General features: G+C 43.3%; 1 protein-coding gene across 1 annotated transcript in view; it reads left to right on the top strand.

Moving 5' to 3' along the window:
* The window catches only part of RNF213 (ring finger protein 213), a 107,536-nt gene that overhangs the window by 31,852 nt on the left and 53,498 nt on the right, over positions 1-22,186 (top strand). Inside the window, exons 11-21 of the mRNA XM_065896446.1 lie at positions 718-915; positions 4,180-4,402; positions 5,185-5,240; positions 6,381-6,534; positions 9,212-9,382; positions 14,038-14,127; positions 15,261-15,383; positions 16,221-16,401; positions 18,345-18,518; positions 18,897-19,046; positions 21,562-22,151. Of these exons, the coding sequence (XP_065752518.1) occupies positions 718-915; positions 4,180-4,402; positions 5,185-5,240; positions 6,381-6,534; positions 9,212-9,382; positions 14,038-14,127; positions 15,261-15,383; positions 16,221-16,401; positions 18,345-18,518; positions 18,897-19,046; positions 21,562-22,151 (2,110 nt within the window). The remainder of the gene's footprint in view (positions 1-717; positions 916-4,179; positions 4,403-5,184; positions 5,241-6,380; positions 6,535-9,211; positions 9,383-14,037; positions 14,128-15,260; positions 15,384-16,220; positions 16,402-18,344; positions 18,519-18,896; positions 19,047-21,561; positions 22,152-22,186) is intronic.

Genomic DNA, 22,186 nt, shown 5'->3' on the forward strand with positions numbered 1-22,186 from the left:
CGTGGTGTGGAGGCCGCGGCCTGTCCTGAAGGCACTCATGTTTCACTGGGTGGAGGCGCCGCCCCAGAACCCTCTTATGGTCCCAAGGTCTTTTTTCTGGAGCTGTTTGAATTGAACTTCAGGGTGATATTGGGCAGCCTTCTCTGAGCAGTCAGTCTTATGGAACACCTGCCTTGTGGTTTTACAAATGTAAAACACCCAGTTAAACCCCGTTCATTTTGAAAGAGAGAAGAAATGCTGGCAAATGTACAAGTGTTTCCAGGTCTTAAGAAACATCCGTGTTTTGTGATTGTAGGGAACATGCCGTGTATTATTTATAGGCTCCTTCCTTACATGTAAAAAGTTGCTTTATATGTAGATTTACTGTTGCCAGATGACCTGGGTTCAAGCCCCCGCTCTGGCACAGGGGCCCTTGCATAGATCACATGCCTCTCTGAACCTCTGTCTCCTCCACTGTCAAGGAGGATGGAAAGATGCCACCAGGAGTTTGCTCTGGGGCTTCGAAAGGGCCAGTTCAGTGCCTGATGCTTTTTGGGGGTGCCGAGGGGGCCCCTGAGGTTTCTCCCTGATCTGGTCACTCTGTGCTCAGACACCCGGAGCGCTCTTATCTTATGCTCTGTGCAAGGAGCTGTCCCTTCGCTGGTGGATGTCGGACCCCCGGGGCTGGCCTGACACTGGCCGTGCTGGGCTCACATGGGATCTCTGTTCCCTTTCTAGCTGGCGAGCATCCATGGTAAACCTGTGCCAAATGTGCATGGACAGAAAGGTTGACCACTGGGTGTGTGCCCTGCCTGTGCTGCACCACTGCATGGACCTGTCCTCACCAGCCCAGGACTCAGGCGTGCAGCCCGAGGACACCTGGGCAGCCCTTGAAGGCATCTCCTTCTCTGAGTTTCGGGAAAAAAGAGCAGATGAGTAAGTTACAGACCTGCACTTACGTAGGTAAATCTTGGAATCATAACTGTGCTTCCAAGATCTCCAATGGACTTTTAGTACCCACTCATTCCTGCTTTTAGTAATGGAAGTAATATATCACTTCTTTTTAAATTACTTCTTTAAAGATTTTAGGGGATTTCCCTGGTGGCTCAGTGGTTAAGAATCCGCCTGCCAGTGCAGGGGACACGGGTTTGAACCCTGGTCTGGGAAGATACATGCCTTGGAGCAACTAAGCCCGTGCACCACAACTACTGAGGCTATGCTCTAGAGCCCATGAGCCACTGGTGGCGCAGTGGTTGAGTCCGCCTGCCGATGCAGGGGACACGGGTTCATGTCCCGGTCCGGGAAGACCCCACATGCTGCAGAGCGGCTGGGCCCGTGAGCCATGGCCGCTGAGCCTGCGCGTCCGGAGCCTGTGCTCCGCAACGGGAGAGGCCACAACAGTGAGAGGCCTGCGTACTGCAAAAAAAAAAAAAAAAAAATCAACCACAAAAGATAGATTATGTATTTTTCTTTATTTTTCTTACAGTTTTATTGAGATATAATTGACCTATAGCACTGTATAAGTTTAAGGTGTACAGCATAATGATTTGACTTACATTGCAAAATGATGACCAACGATAAGTTTAGTGAACATCTATTATTATCTCATAGGTGCAAAATTAAAGAAAGAGAATAAAAGTTTCTCCCTTGCGATGAGAACTCTTAGGATTTCCTCTCTGAACAGCTTTCATATATAACACAGAGCAGTGTTCATTATATTTATCATGTTGTATGTTATATCCATAGCATTTATTTATCTTATATCTGGAAGTTTGCACCTTTTGTCTGGTTTCATGCAATTCCCCCCTGCCCCGCCTCTATGATAGATTATTGATTCTGTTTTATCCTGTTTTCCAACCTTCTTTTTTTCATTTAACAGTATATTGTGAACGATTTTTTTTGCCAGTAAATATATACCTACTTTTGTAATGACTGCTTAGTGTTGCAAATTTGATTTAGCCGGTTCTCTCTGCCTGGACACTTGGATTATTTCTGCACTTTCGCTTTGTAAGCATGCTTTGATGCACTTCTTTGTAATTTTCCCTGTCCAATTATTTCCTCAAGATAAATTCCTGAAAGTAGAATTTCACAGGTCAGAGGCTTTGCACATTGTAGGTGCACATCTTGAGGTAGTGAAGTACTATTTTGAGGCAAGGAAAGATTTCTTAGAGAAGACACAGAAAGCACAATCCATAAAAGAAAAATGGTAAATCAAATTTAAGTACAAAAGCTAAATAAAAAATACAAATTCAGTACAAAAAAATTAATACTAACACTTACTTCCAAGCACAGATAACATTCCCCATTTACTTTGTTTTTTGTCAAAGAAACTATTCCAAGTCTCTCATCTGCCCTCCCCGCCCCTAATCCAATAGGATCTAGCCTATAGGTTTTTAGGGATTGAAATAGTGAGTGAGCTGAATTATTTCTTCTTCACTATTATTGGAATGTTTTGAAATTAAAGCCAAATTAAGATTATTTATATAATTATATATATTTTAAATTGCCCTTCAAGGGGCATTTATCTAGAAGACTGACTATCTAGAAGAAATTTAGCTGGAGAATGACAAACATTAGCATTGGTCTTAAAGATCGTGTCTTTTAGGCAAAAGTGGCCTTTAGTATATAGTGAAGCTTTATCCATCCATATGTTTCGCGTAGCCTCTGTCGCTTCTGTGGCACTTGGCTGTATTTACTTTCCCATTGTCATCTTTTCGGGTCTCCAGGACAGTGTTACAGAACAGCATAAGTTAAAGACCTTCCCCGGACTGGGTTTGCATAGACTGTTTGATCCAGGGCACTTGCTTATTCACGCATCAACATGCTTAGTTCATAAATTATTGCACCCACAATGGAAGACAGTATCAAAAGTTAAAAAAAGAACTGCCATAGGATTGCCAGCAGTCCTACTTGTGGGTATGTAGCCCAAGGAAATGAAGTAAGTATCTCGAAGAGATATCTGTACCCCTGTGTTCATTGCAGCATTATTCACAATAGGCAAGATGTGGAAGCAACCTACGTGTCCATCAACAAATGAACAAATAAAGAAGCAGTGGTGTGTATATGTGTGTGTGTATACATATATATGATGTATATATACTTGTGTATATCGTCATATATATGTATATATGATGCAGTATTATTCAGCCACAAAAAAAAGGGAATCCTGCCACTTGCAACACATGGATGGACCTTGAGGGCATTATGCTTAGTGAGATAAGTCAGATAGATAAAGGCAAATACTGTACGATATCACTTATATGTGAAATGTAAAAAAGTCAAACTCACAGAAGCAGAGAGTAGAATGGTGATTACCAGGGGCTGGGAGGTGGGGAAAAGGGGAGATGTTGGTCAAAGAGTACAGACTTCAGTACTCTGAAGAGAAATTAGTTCTGGGGAGCTAACGTACAGCATGGTAACTATAGTTAACAGTACTGTATTGTTTACTTACAGTAAGCTAAGAGAGTAGCAACTTTTAAATGTTTGCACCGCAGAAAATGTTTTCACCACAGAAAAGAAATGGTAACTATATGACACAATGGGTGTAGCTATCAAGTAATGCTATGGTGGTAATCATTTTGCAATAAGAAAGAGTATCAAATCAACACATTTAACCTTAGCCGTAACACAGCGTCATATGCCAGTTGTATCTCAGTAAAGCTGGAAAGTGCTTAATTTGGGGTGGATTCTTTTATTATTGTGATAAAATATACCTAACCTACAATTTACCATTTTAATCATTTTAAGTGTACGCTTCAGTGGCATTAAGTACATTCACATTGTTATGCAACTGTCACCCCCATCCGTCTCCAGAACTTTTCATCTTGTAAAACTGAAACTGTGTCCCCATTAAACAACAACTGTCTACTCCCTCCCTCACCACCAGCCCCTGGCACCCACCACTCTACTGTCTGTCTCTATGAATCGGGCTCCTCTAGGGACCTCACATAAGTGGAATCAGAGTATTTGTCCTTTTGTAAGTGGCTGATTTAACTGAGCATCATGTCCTCAGAGTTCATCCATGTTGCTGAATCCTTAATGTATTATTGTTTACTTCTCATTTGATTGAGTTCTTAGCATTTAAATCATTTTTGAAATCAGAACTTTTCAGGTCCTTTCTAACATAATTTTAACTAACTTGGTCTGTTTTACTGATCTCACTGTTGCCCTTTTTTTCTGTTCCAATTTTCCCTTATATAGGAAACAATTACTCCAGCTAATGGGAAAGAACAGGCATTTGCTAAATGTGGATGAGTATCTGTTCCGATCCTGGTTCAGTTTGCTCCCTCTGAGTAACTTGGTTCATTACATGGAAGACCTCACCGACTACCTGAGTTACTCACCTGCTCATATCCTGGACTGTCTTCTAGGGACTTGGTACCGGCTTGAAGGACTTGAGGAAATCTCCAACAGAAATTCCCAGGTTTGTTGTCTGGAATCGGCTCTTGAGTCCTTGCTTAGCAAAAGCAGATCAAAACCGAATCAGTCAGAATGTGTGATTCTCCTTTTCTGAAAACCTGACAGGGTAAAGCATTTAGAAAAAAGAGAACCAGGAGGGGTCAATATTTCATAGGGTAAAGTGTTGGTTTCCTTGAGTTGCTCTGTTTCAGTAAATAGAACTCAATAAAACAGTAGCCTTTGGGTATGTGTGATTGTGCAGGGCAGGGCTAGAAGTTATTCTGAGTATTGGTCCACTTCCTAATTGCTCTCTGTCCTTTCCCATTTTGGGGGTGGATAAAATGGTATTATTTTATTTAAAAAAAAAAATTTATTTATTTTTGGCTACTTTGGGTCTTAGTTGCGGCATGCAGGATCTTTTGTTGCTGCGTGCGGGCTCTTTGTTGCAGCGCACAGGCTTCTCCCTAGTTGTGGCACGTGAGCTCAGTAGTTGTGGCGTGGACTTAGTTGCCCTGTGGCATGTGGGATCTTAGTTCCCCAACCAGGGATCGAACCTCCATCCCCTGCATTGGGAGGTGGATTCTTAACCACTGGACACCAGGGAAGTCCCCAAAATGGTATAATTTTAAATCCTGAGTTTTATTTGTAGAAGGTATAAGATTAGTATTTGAACCCCTTAAAATTTGTTTATAGAAAGAAAATAATTATTATGCCCTATTTATGTTGGATTTTGGGGGGTCTGTTTTAGCAAAGATGGTGGCATCATGATTAAATCCTCTCTTTTTTTTCTTTTCTTCGCCACCCTAGAGTATTAAGAGTACTTTTGAAATGCTGTTGCACCTCCTGGATATGTTTCGGGAAAAGTAAGTAGAAAAGTAAAGTGTAGTCTCTCTCCCGCACACGGTTATCGCCTACTGATTGGCTGTATCCCATATTTGCTGTCATTAGTGGAAGGTCATAAATTAATATATATCCCACTACTTTTTTCAAGGTATTAATGTAATCATCCTACTTTTTAAAAAAGGGAAAAGCATAGAAATCAGCTGCTAAGATTTTGGTTTATTTCCATCTGGTCTTTTTTCCTGTGCATTTTTGTCATTTATTTTTAAGTGATCACCATCATATTACATATTCATGCTTGCATCCTGCATTTCATCAGCATTTAGTCTTCAAATTTTTTTTACAAGTCAGGGAAGTTGAAAATAACAATCAAAGTTAGCTTTCCATAATCATCTGAGATTATTTGCTCCTGCAAATTTGTGTGACCTCTGATACCCAGAAGGCACAGTGTACCGAATGCAGAACAATAGAAATGTACCTGTGGGAGAGAAGGTATTTTCTGAGATTCTTGGAGCACTGCCAGGATCACCTCATCTGAATTAGTAGGGTGTTCAGGATGGAGGTGGGGGTGTCAGGTCTTCATTAACATCAAGCACCTGGGGCTTCAGGGACCCCCCCTAATTCTGTGTATTACAGAATTGCCCCAGTTAATTCCTTTCTCATGCTGCCTTCTAAACCCCACTCTGATCAACTCCCTAACTCTCAGCTCTGGTCATGTGTCAACCAGTAAGCAAGTCCATGCAGAGCGGGAAGAGATTTCATGCACAGGATATCCCAGGATATATTCTTCTAGCATTTCTTTCTCTTTCTCCCTCCCTGTATCTTCCTGATTTTTAAAAAAATTTATATGGTATTTGAATCTTTGGTAATATGCATCCCTAAGATTTTTTTCAAACAAAGGAATACACTTGGAAATAGTTTAACTTGCTTTTGTTAAAATAGTTCATACCATGGAGGCAAACCAAAAGGACTTTGTTTCCTTTTTATCTTAATCCCAAGTTCAAGATAGATGGCAATGTCCTGGATGTTAACCTATATGGGATCAAGTACACGCCTTCCTTGTAGGTGTTTTAAAGGGAAGGAACTCGTCATGGATAAGGGGTACTGTTTTCTCATTCCTCCTAAATTACTTCATTGATTTCTTTCAACTCTTTGTGGGGTAGGATTCTTGAGGAGCCCTTGATACAGTCCTACTTGACTGTGTGCCTGAAACTTCACGAAACTACCTGCAGAATAACAAAAGAATACACGTTTTATGAGATGCCTGCCTTATCTGCTGAGATTGTTTGCAGAATTATTATACTTAAACTTCTAGTGGTAAGTGGAACACGTACACGTAATGTTGTACCCAGGAGAGCTATGGAACCTGAAGCATCCTCCGTTCAAAAAGGAGATAGGCTAATTCTAGGGTTGCTGGAATGACACAGAGTGGCTGATTGTGTCATCAGATATTTGTCAGTACCTACGTGATGCCAGGTTTTGTTCTGTGCATCGAGGCTATTTTGGTGAACTAGGGGTCTGCGTGCTTGCTCTCCGGAGCTTGCGTTGGAGGGAAGGAGGCAGTGCAGGATCTCAAGTGTAGAGTATCAGCTGTGACTGGGTTAATCCAAGAGCTCTGCAAGTGGCTGGGACCTCAGGCAAGGACCTCCCCACCTAAATGCATATTTATTGAGCTTTATTCCTGTTCACTGAAACTCAAATACAGTAGCGAGGTCCACACACCTAAGTGCCCACCTTAGAGCCTTTCCACACAGGCTCCATCTCCCTCATCAAGCTGTAGGGACATCCCAGAGCTCTGTCCCCCCTCGCTCCACACCTCCCAGAGGTAACCACTCTCCTGATCTCTACCACCACGGGTTAGTTTTGCCCATCTTTGAACTCTTTCCTTTTTGTGTCTGGCTTTCTTCACTTGACGTGACATCTCTGAGTTCCATCCATGACGTTGCTTGTTGTGCGCAGCTTATATTTTCCCATTGTTGTGTGATCTTCACCAGCTTGAGCTTGAGCTTCCACATGAAGGTGATAGATGATTTCATATTTAGATCGACCATTTATTGGTTAAGCATTTGACACATCAGAACTGGGACGTTAGTGACATAAAATAATTAAGTATATGTTTTAACTTGTTCCTTTTCGTTTTTCTTCTTTAAAATACCAAGGATACATTTAAAAATAAACACTGTTGGTAAGATGATTGCTTTCTCCTGAAGTGGGTATTATTTAAACCATCATAGGCAGGTGCCAACGTCTAGATAAACTGTGTTCAAGAAATTTGAAATTTGTCAGTTATTTAGGGTATATGTTCCTGTAGAAATAACTATCTTAAATGTTGGTTGGGATCTCAGATTAGTGTAATCCACGGTCTGATCCAAATACTCTACCTGTGCCATAAAAGCAGAAAGCTTTGCAGAACTGAAATTAAATAAAACCAAAGTATATGAAGAGTTTTCGCAAAGCTTTTGGTTGCATGCTGACATAAAGAGTTGATAGGATTGATAGGACATCAGATCGAGAAAAACAAGGAGCAAAGCTGAAGGTTCTAGAGTAGATTTTCAGACTTGGGTTATTCACTTACGTCCATCATCTGTGCTGGGTGCAGGGGATACCCAGATGGAGAAGACGGGTCCCTGACAGCAGGGTTGCGTAGGAGGGGGACCATCCTGTGAGCACATAATTGCAGCACAGTGGCTTAATGCTAAGCTGGAGTGTTGATCAGGTGCCCTGGGAACAAAGGGCCTTTGGAGGGGCTGACGTTCCCACAAGGCGAGAGAGCAGCCCGTGCAGTGTCAGGGAGGAGAGGAACATGCCGCTCCGGAGGACCCACAGGTAGCCTAGTGTGGCTGGAGATGGAGCTGAGATCTAGGCAATGCCAGATCACAGATGGCATGCACACCCTGCTAAAACTTCCAGATTATTCTAGAAGCTGCTGCACCATGCGGGGATGTTCCACATGGATCAGCATGTCCTGCTTTCAGCTCAGAACTGTCGCTGGCCCTTGCCACCCACATCCTGAGTGCTATGCTCCCGTCACACCTGTACCCCAGCCCACCACTCCCATGCTGCCCAGAGCTCCCCGAATCTTTCAGGGAAGAACTGCTCCCACGAGGCGGGGTACAGCACCCTTTATGTGCCTTGAAAATAGCTTGTGCTTTCTCATCTTGGCACTTGCCCTGGTTACTGACCATGCTGTCAGCTCCTTGGGCAGCTGCCTCGCCACCGCGTCTTTAGCCCTTGGGCCAGGCATCTCTGGAGGGAGGGAGTGACACCAACAGATCCAGTTTTGGGGGGTCCTGACACTTACACAATTTGAGGGTCTCAGTTGAAGCAAAAGGAAACACACACAGAACTGGGAGAGTCCTCTAAGTGGGACTGATGGCTGGGCTGTATCTGCTTTGTGGTAAAGGTGCTTCTGGTGAGAAGGAGAGGGAGAGAGGGAGGGAGGCATCCTTAGAGCCCTTGACCCCGGGGAAAAGGGGCTTTTCAGGGAGAGGGAATGAAGGGAGAACCTCAAGGAAAGAGCACCAGTGGTTGGGGACGTGGGTTTACCTCCTGGCCCGCAGACCAAACATGTCACTGAGGGGCAGGGTTTACACTAGCTCGGCTTCTCTGAACTGCTGGAAGCTCTGAGCCCTGGGTGCCTCCTTCACACCCTCTCCAGAGGAAGCTTGTCAGCTCTTCCTCGTCTCGGAGTCCAGGAAGTCTGTGCATTGGCGAGGCAGAGTTGCCTCTGTTAACAGTTGCCTGGGGTCATTTGATGGGGCATCCATGCCACTCCTTCTCCTGCCTCGTCCCCCCATACTGCCCACCCAGAGTGAAGCCGAAATGCTCTGGGGAAATGAAAGTGCTATGAATGCGCAGGCTCTGGCCGGGCCGGTGAGTCTGAGCGCACAGGTGGTGTCGGGCGTACAGGGGGGAAGGGAGTGGCATCTGGACGATCCTTTGGGTCCACAGCGCAGGGACAATCAAACTCTCTGTCTCTCACTTGTGGTGACAGGATTCAGCAGGAGGACAGGGAAATGAAACTGGAAAGAAGAATTCAGTAAAAACAGTCTTCCAGGGGACTCTCGCCGCTACAAGATCTTGGCTTCAGAGAATTTTTCAAAAGGGCGTGTTCCGGACCGAGTATGCGTTTTCCGTCGCCTTCACTTACTGCGAGGAGATTAAGGTAAGCCCTGCCGAGTGCAGGGAACCCAGTGGGTCTTGTTTGCAGAATGGGCAGCTGCTCCCCTAACAGGACCCAAGGGCACGGGCACCCTGGTGGGTGGGCCATGGTCCCCACACCGATGGTGAGACTGCTGAATGGTGAGGACAGACCTTGTTGGGCTGGTGGGGAGGGGCATTCGAGTCTGATCCAGTGCTGAGGTTATGAGTCAGGTTTATGATGTTGAAAGTAGAAGAATAAGACGGAAGCAAGAGCTACTTGAAAGGGAAACTGGGCAGAGTGGCGTCTGAATGTGAGGAAACTGGAAATCAGTTCCAAAATGTTGGGAGGCAGGGAGGGCTTCCAGAAACAGAGGTGTGGACAGAATCTTGTGCCACTGAGGAGGAAGAGGGAGGGCCTAAAGACTGTTGGCTCCAGGACAAAGTTCTAGAAAGTGATATAAGCAAACCAACCAGATGGCCCTCTGACGTCATCAAACCAGACTTCAATAGGCTGTTGCCTTCCAGGGATACTTTAATGGAGTCATTATAAAATCACATAGCTGAGACTGTGCGTGAACAGAGACAAATGACTCTCACTCCATCTCAGACTTCTTCAAACTTATTACCTATCTACACAGAGGGGAGAAGATCATTAATCCAGAGCCCAGAACTCTGACCACTCACCCTCACCCTCACCGGGACAGAGTCTAAGGTCAAAACAAGGAAAACATACATACACCTTGAACTTCGTTTAGAAGTTTTGTTGTTGGCAGTGGAATGGGTGTAGCAAGTCTGGAGCTATGTTGTGTGTACTCTAAGGCTGAGCAGATGGACACAGGGTTGCTGCTGTTGGAAGCCCAGGTTCTTTCTTACTGGAGGAGGGATGTGTGGACCAGGGGAGAGAGGAGGAGGTCTGTGGTTTGGAAGGAGCTAGAGGTATAGCGTGAACTCATGATTTAAAAAGCAACAACAGGGTAAAGACCTGTACTAATAAAACTATGAGACACTGATGAAAGAAATCAAAAATGACACACACAGATGGAGAAATATACCATGTTTTTGGATTGGAAGAATCAATATTGTGAAAATGACTATACTACCCAAAGCAGTCTACAGATTCAATGCAATCCCTATCAAATTACCAATGGCATTTTTTACAGAACTAGAACAAAAAATCTTAAAATTTGTATGGAGACACAAAAGGCCCCGAATAGCCAAATCAATCTTGAGGAAAAAAAATGGAGCTGGAGGAATCAGACTCCCCGACTTCAAACCGTACTACAAAGCTCCAGTAATCAAGACAATATGGTACTGGCACAAAAACAGAAATATAGATCAATGGAACAGGATAGAAAGCCCAGAGATAAGCCCATGCAACTATGGTCAACTAATCCATGACACAGGTTGCAAGGATATACAATGGAGAAAAGACAGTCTCTTCAATAAGTGGTGCTGGGAAAACTGGACAGCTACATGTAAAAGAATGAAATTAGAATACTCCCTAACACCATACACAAAAATAAACTCAAAATGGATTCGAGACCTAAATGTAAGACCGGACACTATAAAACTCTTAGAGGAAAACATAGGAAGAACACTGTTTGACATAAATCACAGCAAGATCTTTTTTGACCCACCTCCTAGAGTAATGGAAATAAAAAGAAAAATAAACAAATAGGACCTAATGAAACTTAAAAGCTTTTGCACAGCGATGGAAACTATAAACAAGACAAAAAGACAACCCTCAGAATGGGAGAAAATATTTGCAAACAAGTCAATGGACAAAGGATTAATCTCCAAGATACATAAACAGCTCATGCAGCTCAATATTAAAAAAAACAAACAACCCAATCAAAAAATGGGCACAAGACCTAAATAGACATTTCTCCAAAGAAGACATACAGATAGCCAAGAAGCACATGAAAAGCTGCTCAACATCACTAATGATTAGAGAAATGCAAATCAAAACTACAATGAGTATCACCTCACACCAGTTAGAATGGGCATCATCAGAAAATCTACAAACAACAAATGCTGGAGAGGGTGTGGAGAAAAGGGAACCCTCTTGCGCTGTTGGTGGAAATGTAAGTTGATACAGCCACTATGGAGAACAGTATGGATCTTCCTTAAAGAACTAAAAACAGAATTACCATATGACCCAGCAATCCCACTACTGGGCATATACCCAGAGAAAACCATAATTCAAAAATACACATGCATCCCAATGTTCATTGCAGCACTAGTTACAATAGCCAGGTCATGGAAGCAACCTAAATGCCCATCGACAGACAAATGGATAAAGAAGATGTGGTGCATATATACGATGGAATATTACTCTGCCATAAAAAGGAATGAAATTGGGTCATTTGTAAAGACATGGATGGACATAGAGGCTGTCATACAGAGTGAAGTAAGTCAGAAAGAGAAAAACAAATATCGTATATTAACACATATATGTGGAATCTAGAAAAATGGTACAGATGAACTGGTTTGCAAGGCAGAAGTAGACACAGATGTAGAGAACAAACGTATGGACACCAAAGGGGGAAGCGGGGGTGGGGTGGTGGTGGTGGTGGTGGTATGAATTGGGAGATTGGTATTGAGATATATACACTAATATGTATAAAGTAGATAACGAATAAGAACCTGCTGTATAATAAATAAATAGCAACAACAGGGGCTTCCCTGGTAGCACAGTGGTTGGGAGTCCGCCTGCCAATGCAGGGGACACGGGTTCGAGCCCTGGTCCAGGAAGATCCTACATCCGCAGCAGCTGAGTCCCTGCACCACAGCTACTGAGCCTGCACTCTAGAGCCCGCGAGCTACACTATTGAAGCCCACGTGTCTAGAGCCCGTGCTCCGCAACAAGAGAAGTCACCACAATGAGAAGCTGTGCACTGCAACAAAGTGTAGCTCCTGCTCGCCGCAACTAGAGAAAGCCCGTGCACGGCAACGAAGACCCATCGCAGCCATAAATAAATAAATAAATATTTTAAAAATTAAAAAAATAAAAAGCAACAACAGTTCCTGACTTCATCCACCGAAAGGGCCTCGAGATTGTGACACCGATGTCCGTGAGCACACCCAGGGCCCTAGTCATGGCTTCTAAATGTCATTTCCCCTAAAAAACAAACCAAAACCAAAACCAAAACCCCCCAAACCTGTGCTTCTGGAAGGAACAGCAGATTCTAGAGGTGGGGCTGAAGAAGTGAAAGGCCAGCCTGAAACGCCTTGTATTGCCAGAAAGTAGAAGTGCTTGAAGTCGAGTGGTGACATGTCACAAGGAGACAGGACTAGATCCAAGGTGATATCCTAGGTTAGATCCTGGATGGTAAAAGGATGTTCATGGGAAAACAGTGGTGAAATCCAAATAAAGCCAGTGGTTTTGTTCGTGGTAATCTAGCAATGCTAATTACTTAGCATTACGTACTATGGCTACGTAACGTGTTAGCACTAGGGGAAATTGGGCTGAGAGTATCTGGAACTCTCCATACTATCTCTGCAGTATTTCTGTACATCTAAAATTATTAGATTTTTTAAAAAAAGAGACAGAAGCTAGCTTGCAGGGGTTCCCACTATCCAAATCTGAGGCAATTGGGGTATCACAATGAGTAATGAGCAGAAGAGGATTATCGTATTAGAGATTATCGTATCAGGTGGAGTAAATCAGACAGAGAAAGACAAATACCATATGCTGTCACTTCCATGTGGGATCTAAAATACAACACAAACGAACTTATTTACTAAACAGAGACAGACTCACAGACATAGAGAACAGACTTGTGGTTACCGAAAGGGAAAGGGGGTCTGGGAGGGATAAATTAGGAGTTTGGGATTAACAGATATAAACTACTAATATATAAAATAGGTAAACCACAAGGCCCAACTGTATAGCACAGGGAACTATGTTCAATATCCTGTAGTAAACCATAATGGAAAAGAAAAAACTTTGTCATCATCATAACAGAAAGGAAAACAGAAAAGGCCAGAGAACTCTTCTAGAAAAGAGACATGGTAACTAAATGCAGTCTGTGTCTGTCAGTTGGATCCATGACCCAAACAGGAAGGACACCTGTGGACAATGAGAGAAATGTGGACATGGACCCTTCCTCGAGAAAGGTCACACCCACGTGAACTGGCCTCAGAGTGACACCTGTACTACCATGTGTAGCAGAAGGGACATGGTGTTGGGGATGCCTGCCCAGGACTTATGGGCCAAGGGACATGACGTCTGCAACTTCCTTCCGATGGTTCAGCAGAGAAAATGCCTATTTCTAGAGAGACTAAAGGGAGCACAAAAGAGAAAGAGATAAAGCAGTCGCTTTAAACACTGGGGAGTCTAGCTGAAGGTATATGAGTGTCCTTGTGCTGTCATTGCAACTTTCTGTTAAGTTTGAAATTTTTTGAAATAAAACAATGGAGGGAAATCCTTTCAGGTTAAAAACCAGTTACACAGTGGAAGAGACTGTAGAGATGACCTGTCCCAGTCAGGACCCTTCGTTTTATAAGGCTAAGGTGGGTTGCCCTGACACACCAGTGACACAGCAGACCATTGACAAAGATGAGTCAGAACCCAGGTGTCTCTGAAGCTCTGTGCGTAATCATCTTCCTTCATAGAATTCCACTGTGGCATCTATAGGTGTCTTAGTGGCTGTCCCTTACCTGTGGGTTTTGCAGGTCTGGAGGCGACTGGTGGAAATAAACTTCCCTGCAGAGCATGGCTGGAAGGAATCCTTGCTGGGGGACATGGAAGGGAGGTTCAAACAGGTACTGAAAGTCGGGGGATGTTCTTTTTGGAAGTCGGTAAAACCAGACCGTGAGAAGCAACCGAGACACGTGATGACTGCATTTGAATGGACAGGGCATGGGGTTCATATGACTCTGTCATATGATTTCTGAGTCAGCCTTAACAGTTTGACCGCAGATGGTATTCCAGAGAAGAATAAGGGCACAAGGTCTGGGCACCAGGGGAACCCTCAGCATGCATGGGGTTCTAATTGGCACTAACCCTATATGCTGTGGCTCTAAGTGGCCTGTTGGTGACAAGAGCCTTATTAAACCCAGTGACAAGTGGGGACAACACAAAATTGCTCCTCATTTTTAATTAAGGCCTGTGACCCTAGAAAATTCGGGTTTTAAAAAACAGGATATGAGGGTTTTCTACGTAACTGTTAAATGGATCTTTTTAGGAAAAGAGAAGCAAAGAAGAAACCTCTTTTAATTAATTAATTTTAAAAATTTATATTTTTGTTATACATTTATTTTATTTATTTTTGGCTGCGTTGGGTCTTCATTGCTGCGCAGGCCTTCTCTAGTTGCAGCGAGCGGGGACTACTCTTCGTTGCGGTGTGCGAGCTTCTTATTGCGCTGGCTTCTCTTGTTGCAGAGCACAGCCTCTAGGCGTGCGGGCTTCAGTAGTTGTGGCACGCAGTCTCGGTAGATGTGGCACGCAGGCTCACTAGATGTGGCTTGCAAGATCTAGAGTGCAGGCTCAGTAGTTGTGGTGCATGGGCTCAGTTGCTCTGCAGCATGTGGGAATCTTCCCGGACCAGAGCTTGAATCCATGTCCCCCATACTGGCAGGCAGATTGACAGCCACTGCGCCACCAGGGAAGCCCTTTTTTTTTTTTCAAATTTACCTGCTTTTGCAAGCTGCTGTGCCGGATGCTTTTTCTGCAAAGTGGGAATTTTAGCCTTCTTGGTCTTGTTTGAATTTTTGCCTTGTTGGTCTAATGGTTAGAGGCAGGGAGGACATGCTTAGCATGGGATGGGAAGAAGGTCAAAATAATGGGGAGCTGATACAGTAGTAGGAAAGTGAAAATTACTAGGGTGTTTCCATTCCATAGTGTCTGAGAGGGCAGCACCCCAAACCTATCACACCCTCATCTTCCCGTCTTGCAGGAGAAGCCTCTCTCCCAGATCTCTGCCTTCTGTAACACTAACTGGGATGCTGCAGGTGCAGAAGACAGTGTGTCGAAACGCTTTGAGATGTGTGCCATTGAAGCCGTGAGCTCGATCTGCCAGGTGAACAACCTTTCCCACTCAGGAATTGCGTTTGGGTTCACACCTGCCTTCTGTCTTCATCAACTAAAGGCTATTAAGTGCCGCTGGTTCTGAGACCCTGCACCGACGCAAAGAATGGGCTCTGGGCATCCCCCTCCCCAGCCTGAAATCCAGTACCCTGTACCCACTCCTTGAAATGCCACTCAGCTTCCTGCTACTGCATGGTATCATAGCAGTTCATGGGTGACCTCCAGAAATCTCACAGGCTGCTCCTAAATGCCCCATTATTATCATTGCCACCTACCCAGCCTTTGTTTTATCGCTTGCTAATAACACTTGCTTAGCATGCAGTAGAAGACCCCAAAGGTTAGCAAAGCATTATGGAAGAAAAATGTATGAAGTTGAAAAGATTTTATCAATTCACTTAGAAAGAGAATTAAAATTTATGTGTTGTTTGTAGGCAGCTTTACCAGAATTACAGTTAGGAATACAAAGGATGCCAGTATTAATGGTTTACTTGTATTATGTTTGATGTTTTTCATAATGTGAAAGTCCCAGGAAAGATGTAGAAACTGGCATTGAACCAGAGGAAAGAGGGGTGACTTGTGGGTTGTGTCTGTCGGTACCTGTTTCCGCATCCCCAGTGTTCATCACTTACGGAGACAGTGCACAGGAAAACGGACATGCCCTAAGAAAAGTTCAGCATGTTATTTACAATTGGCTTTTTTGAGGCTTTGTAAAACTAGTTATGAGGGATTTCTGAAATGCTGTTGGGTGGGTAATTTACTTCTGTTATTCAAAAGCAAACCAACCAGAAAAACCTTCTAAATATCCCTCTCTTTATTCATTTTCTTGTAGTCTCAGACCAGTATCCTTGAGAAAATCTCTTATAAAGACTTGAGGAAATGTGGCATCCTTGTGTCTGCTGTGATCACTAAGTCCTGGCCGAGAAGTAGAGGGGAATTTGTAGATGACTTAGGTGAGGTTTTGAATCACCTGCTCACTTGGCCAGAAATCAGTCATCTCTTCAAGTTGTATGGTATGTTCACAGAGGGTGCTGGGAACATGTGCTCTGTCCAGTGGTGCCTCCTGACCCAAGGGTAGGGCAGAGTATTTGACCTGTGAGTCAGTTCGAATGGGTTGATGTTTGCCAAAAGAAGCAGCTTGGATGGAAGGACCCAGGAAGGTTCATAGTATCTTGTATTGTAATCGAGAGCTAACACTGAAAGCCACCATTCATAGAAGAGCTGCTGACCACCAGCTACCATGCTGATGTCTTATACTTGAAGTGGTCCTGAGGGTCCTCAGACAAAGAAACTGAGGTGGAGAATGTAATAGGACTTACCCAAGGTCTTGCCAAGAATAAGTGTTAAGAACTGAAATCAAAACCCAAGTGTGTCTGAGTCTAAAACCCTCTCTTTGTTGTTCTGAGATCCATATAAATGTCCGATCCAATACTGGTGACCTTAGCAAAAACTAAGTACTGCCTGATTTTTCCACCCGTACATTCCATGACCCAAGCGTTTGTGACCAAAGAGGGGGAGATGTGTATTTCTCTAAAAACATTATATTCAGGTTTATGTGTGAGTCGTTAGATTCAGATCTAGTGGAAAAGCACCACAGTTAGATTATTTTGCGTCTCAGTTTCATCAAATTACTGGGACAGCCTTAAAACAAAAAGCTAAGTTTCTTCAATGGCAGGGTTGTTGTAGCGATAAAATAAGAAGATTGATGTGGAATTCCTATGTAATGATTAAAAGCTACTCATTTGAAAATATTACATTTGTGTCTTTTAAATTAATAGACCTTATATTTTAGAGCAGTTTTAAGTTGATAGAAAAATTGAGCAGGAAGTACAGAGATTTCCCATATTTAGCCCCTCCACACACAGAGTTTCCTCTATTATTAATGTCTTGCTTCAGTGTGGTACAATTGTAATAACTGATGAGCCAGTATTGATATGTTATTAATAACTAAAGACCAGTGTTTACATTGGGTTTACTCTGGTACTTTCTGCGGGTTTTGACAAATGTTTAATGATGTGCATCCACTATTACCATATCATACCGAATAGTTTCACTGCCCTAAAACCTTGTGTTCCACCTGTTCATTCCTCCCCTCTCCCCTCTTCTGCAGTTGTGCCTTTTGCAGAGAGTGATATGGTTGGAATCACACACTCTGTAACCTTTTCAGATTGGCTTCTTTGCCTAGCAACATGCATTGAAGGTTCCTTTTCATACCTCACTTCTTTTTACCACTGAATAATGTTCCATTATGTGAATGGACCACAGTTTGTCCATTCACCTACTGAAGAACATCTTGGATACTTCCAAGATTTTGCAATTGTGAATAAAGCTTTTTTATTTGCTTTTAATGGCATGACGCAACTGTATGACTGGGAGAGAAACCTTCTGGTGGTTAAGTATGTTTGAAAATTTTGCCCTCTAAATTGATCCTAAAATTCACATTCAAAATTTTGCAAGATAGCCAAGATGTGTAGAGTATAGCCATTACACTGATGTTTATCTTGTTTCCATGTGCTGTGAAGATGCCTCCTTAAGACCACGTAGATAACCCTCACGGGGTGTCAGTGCATCCCTAGTGCAGTTTATTTTTCTCTAAGTGTTCTCAGAATGGGAGATTTTAAAGGTGGTGATGTCTAGTTTAAGAAAGATATTCAGTATACTGAAGAGGGCACAGGTTTAAAATAACTGAGAAACGTGGTTCTCCTGGCTGACTTGGGTCATTTGAGGAATCGTCTTCATGAAGAAGGAAGTCCTTTGGGAGATGAATTTGGGTGAGATGTAAACCTCCTGGGCAAAGCAGAATCGAGGGATGTGAGAAGCACATCTGGAAACACGGAATGACTCTGCTTTATTGTATGGAAGTTGGGTCAGAGCAATGAGGAAGTTACCGGGAATTCAATAACATGGGAAGGAAGTGGGGTGCCCACCGTTTTAACTCTGTTCTTAACTTGATCAGGAATCAATGAGAAAATATTAGAAAATATTACCGATGAAGGGAAGAAGTTGATGGCCACTGCTGACTCTGTGTTCACAAAAGTTACTAATGACCTCATCAGTGGAGCGATTTTAGTTGGACAACTGGAGCTGATCATAAAACACACGAATCAGTTCCTTGACATCTGGCAGTTAAGTAAGTTGCGATGTGGACTTCAGGCTCATGAGGGGTTAGACGATAAGAAGCGTCTGTGTTTGCCTGTGTGTCTTGTAGAGGGGCGGTCTTTGTCGTCTTTATGATTAGTGGCTCTTCTCACCAGGAAGTTGACAGGCGATGGCTTCTAATCCTTAGGAAAATAATGGGAAAGTGATAAAATACTGACTTTGTCAGAGCACTGGCTGTTTTTATTCCATGCTGCTGACACGGGGACGTCTTGGAGTGGCCCTGCACGCAGCCCCCTGCGTCACCCTCCACATAGCTCAGCACGTGGGGCATGTTCATGTGGGTGGAAGAAATGTCTTGCCACAAGCGAATGTTTGTGTGTTCTATTGGTTTCCTTTTCTTTTTTTTCAGAGAGTACAAGTCTTCCAGCCCACGAGAAAAAACACGCTATGAAGAAAGTGCTGAGTCTCAGAAAGAATGAACTAGTCACTCTAAAGAATGAGAAAACATATGTTGACTCTCTCCTGAAGTTGTATGGGAGGGTAAAAGACCTGATTAAAGGTGATATTCTTAAGCATTAAAATAAACAAAATTGAGGGGTCCCCAGGGGAGAAGGGTCAAAAGAGAATATGATAAAAATGTATCCCAGTAGCAACCTTTTATCTTGGACGGGAGGCTTTTTTAAATGTGTTAATTTTTAACAAAGTTAAAATTTTTTGGTGATTACTGCCATATCTCTAAGTAGCATGCTTAAATATCTCCTTGATTTTTCAGGTTTAAGCATTATCCATGTTAAATGTTAAATCTCCTTGTTTTTCCAATTTCTGCCTTATACACATAACCTTTTCAACCTCCCTTTCCTCCAATTTTATCATAATTTTAATTAGATCAGTCCTCAGGGTTTAAATAGTCACGACTGTGTAAATGGACTGGTTCATACCCGAGCCATGAAACATACCATGATTCTCTTCCATTTCTGTGCAAACTGTTTTCTCTAGATTTAAAATTCTTGTCTTGTCCTATGCTTTGTTTTCAATGTATTTGTTTTTAAATTCAATCCCAGACTCTTTACCAACCATTTGAATTTCCTCACGAGGCAATCAGTTTGATTTTTCAGAAGGACTCTCCCCAGACTGGAGGGATGCAGTCCTAGGGATGTCCTGCTTCTGTCCTCGGCTGGATCTGTGTCCTGGGTCCCATGGCTCCCTGCTTTCACACCTGTGTTTTAGTGAAACACACCCTCTGGTCCCTCCTGAGAAGGGGGCACAGGAGTCCTTGCCTGTCTGAAAATGTCTGCCCGTACATGAGATCTGTTGTTTGGTGCAGAGGTACAGACTGGAAACGTTTTCCTTCAGGATTTGGGATTTGTGGCTCCATGGTCTCTGCAGGGTCGCTGTTGAGAGTCAGATGTGATTCTTATCCTTTGTGGATGACATATTTTCTCTCTCAGGAAGCTCTTCATATCTTTTTGTCCCCCTTATTCTGAAATTTCCTAATGATGTGCCTTGGAATGGGTCTGTTTCCCATCTGTTGTACTGGGCATAATTAAGTGGGTCCTTCTTATCTGGAAATCCAAGTCCTTGAGTTCTGGGGAAACTTCTTGTGTTAGTTAAGTGGTTATTTTTTCCCTTGCTGGAATTCACAGTTGGATATGTGACCTCCTGGAATGGTCATCTGACTTCCATACATTTTCTCTCCTGTTTTCCATCTCTTTGTGTTTTGTTCTGCTTTCTGAGCAGTTTCCTTAATTTGACCTTCTAACGTTTCCAGTAAATTTTTAAATCTCTCTTCTTATGTATTTAATTTATAAGAACTCTTTTTTTCCTCTGAGTGATCCTTTTTCTCTGCTATCCTGTTCTTGTTCATGGTTGCAGTATCATATCTTTCTGAGATTATTGATATTTTTGATTTAGAGGTTTTCTTCTTCTTTATCTTAAATAGTTTCCTGTATCCTCCGAGTTGCTTTTATCTCTTGGTATGTTTTAATATCTATTTTTCATGTTAAAGACTTTCCCCATCTGTCTAGAAATGCTTGTTTATCTGTTTATATTAAGAGAGGTGCCTAACATGCTAATGGAGGATTCTGAGGGTGGCGTGGCTAGGCTTTGAAATAGCCTGTATCTTTAGCTCCTCTCTCTTGGGCTGCTTAGATTGCCAGTCTCTTGCTTGGAAGGTATAGGCCCCGCTGCCAGGTTTCCGGGAGTCAAGAGAGAAACGAGGTCTGGAGGGTTCTCAGCATCCAATATGCACATCTAGTCTTACTGCCTTCCTTCTTCCTGTGTCCTCTGTTCTCCTTTCTTCTTAAATTTAATGGTACATACCGTCTGTTAGCTTCCTGACAAAGCATACGTGCCTGGAAATGCCTTTATTCTGCCATATACCTGAGACCCCCCAATCCAGAGAGCCCTCCGTGTTATCCTCTCTAAAATATAAACCGCCCATTGCTTGCCAAGGTGGAGGAGGTGCCATCAACCTGCCGTATGGAATGGGTGGGGATGAAAATGAGGCTATTTGATGACTTCTTAAGCAGACTTTCAGCCCAGTCCTCCTTATTTTATCACCACCTCCCAAATTTCAGTTACCTGTGCAGCCAGTGTCTGTGCATTGGGGGAAGTCTGTGACACCAGACACCTGGCAGACTCAGGTTTCCCCACCATGGGCTAGGACCCCACGTTCTGAGGCTTAAGACGTCATTTACCCCCAGCACATCTGCTTTTCAAGTTCCAAAATTTTGTTGCTGTGATCTCCTTTTCTGTCCTTCCCAGCCCTGTTGCTTTATGGCTTTTGAAAAACAATCTCTTTTCTATCATTGGAACAGAATATGGGGAGGGAGTGGAAGCGTGTGCAGATGTCAGACTGTCATCTTCTCCCAGAAGTTGCAAAGCTTTCTTTGTCATGAAAATTGACGAGCTAGGTGAGGGTGGAGACTTAGGGATTCTTATTGAGAACAATGCCAGCAAGTGTGCTCACTTGCATTTCCTTAAGAGCAGCGAGGGGAGTAAAAACTGGGAAAGTAAAATGAAATGATATCATGAATAGAGGTTTCACTTTGGACATTCTCTTATGGTTTCAAAAGTGGATTTTGGAGAGATTGCTGAAAGACATTCGGAAGACCTCAGCGGGAAAAGATTAAACCAAGTCGTGATGGTGAACTTGTCAGCCACCTCCCTCGACTCAACGTGGACAACACATTACAACCTGAGCCCTGCAGTCCAAGAAATGGCCAGAAATGCAGACTTGCTGAAGGACAGCCACGTCTTCCAGGTCTTCTGGACAGAAGCTGCCCAGGAGCTGAGTGAGCCAGAGGAGGAGCTGGAAAGGAAACTATTCCACCCTGAAGAGATGTATCAATGTTTATATGGCCCTTGTTTCAAAAGGTTTACGAAACTGTATCAGGATCTGAAGTCAGGGGAAGTCACCTTTGGGGAAATCGATGACATCTTCAAAAACTTTGTGAATAAATACAGCGACCTAACTAAAGACCTCCAGACCATGTGTGCTCTGGACCCCAGTGACCAAAAAGATTGGATCAAGGAGCGAGTCCGGCAGATCGAGGAATACCATCACCTGCATCAGGCTGTCGACTCAGCCAAGGTCATCTTGAAGGTCAAAGAGAATTTGGCCCTGACCGGCGACTTTGGTGTTCTCCACATCTTACTAAGCTTTGTAAGTTATTTACTGGGGACTACTGAGGGTGGGGG

This window comes from Phocoena phocoena, chromosome 19 (genome assembly GCF_963924675.1).
Source record: "Phocoena phocoena chromosome 19, mPhoPho1.1, whole genome shotgun sequence".
In the NCBI taxonomy this organism is placed as follows: Eukaryota; Metazoa; Chordata; class Mammalia; order Artiodactyla; family Phocoenidae; genus Phocoena; species Phocoena phocoena.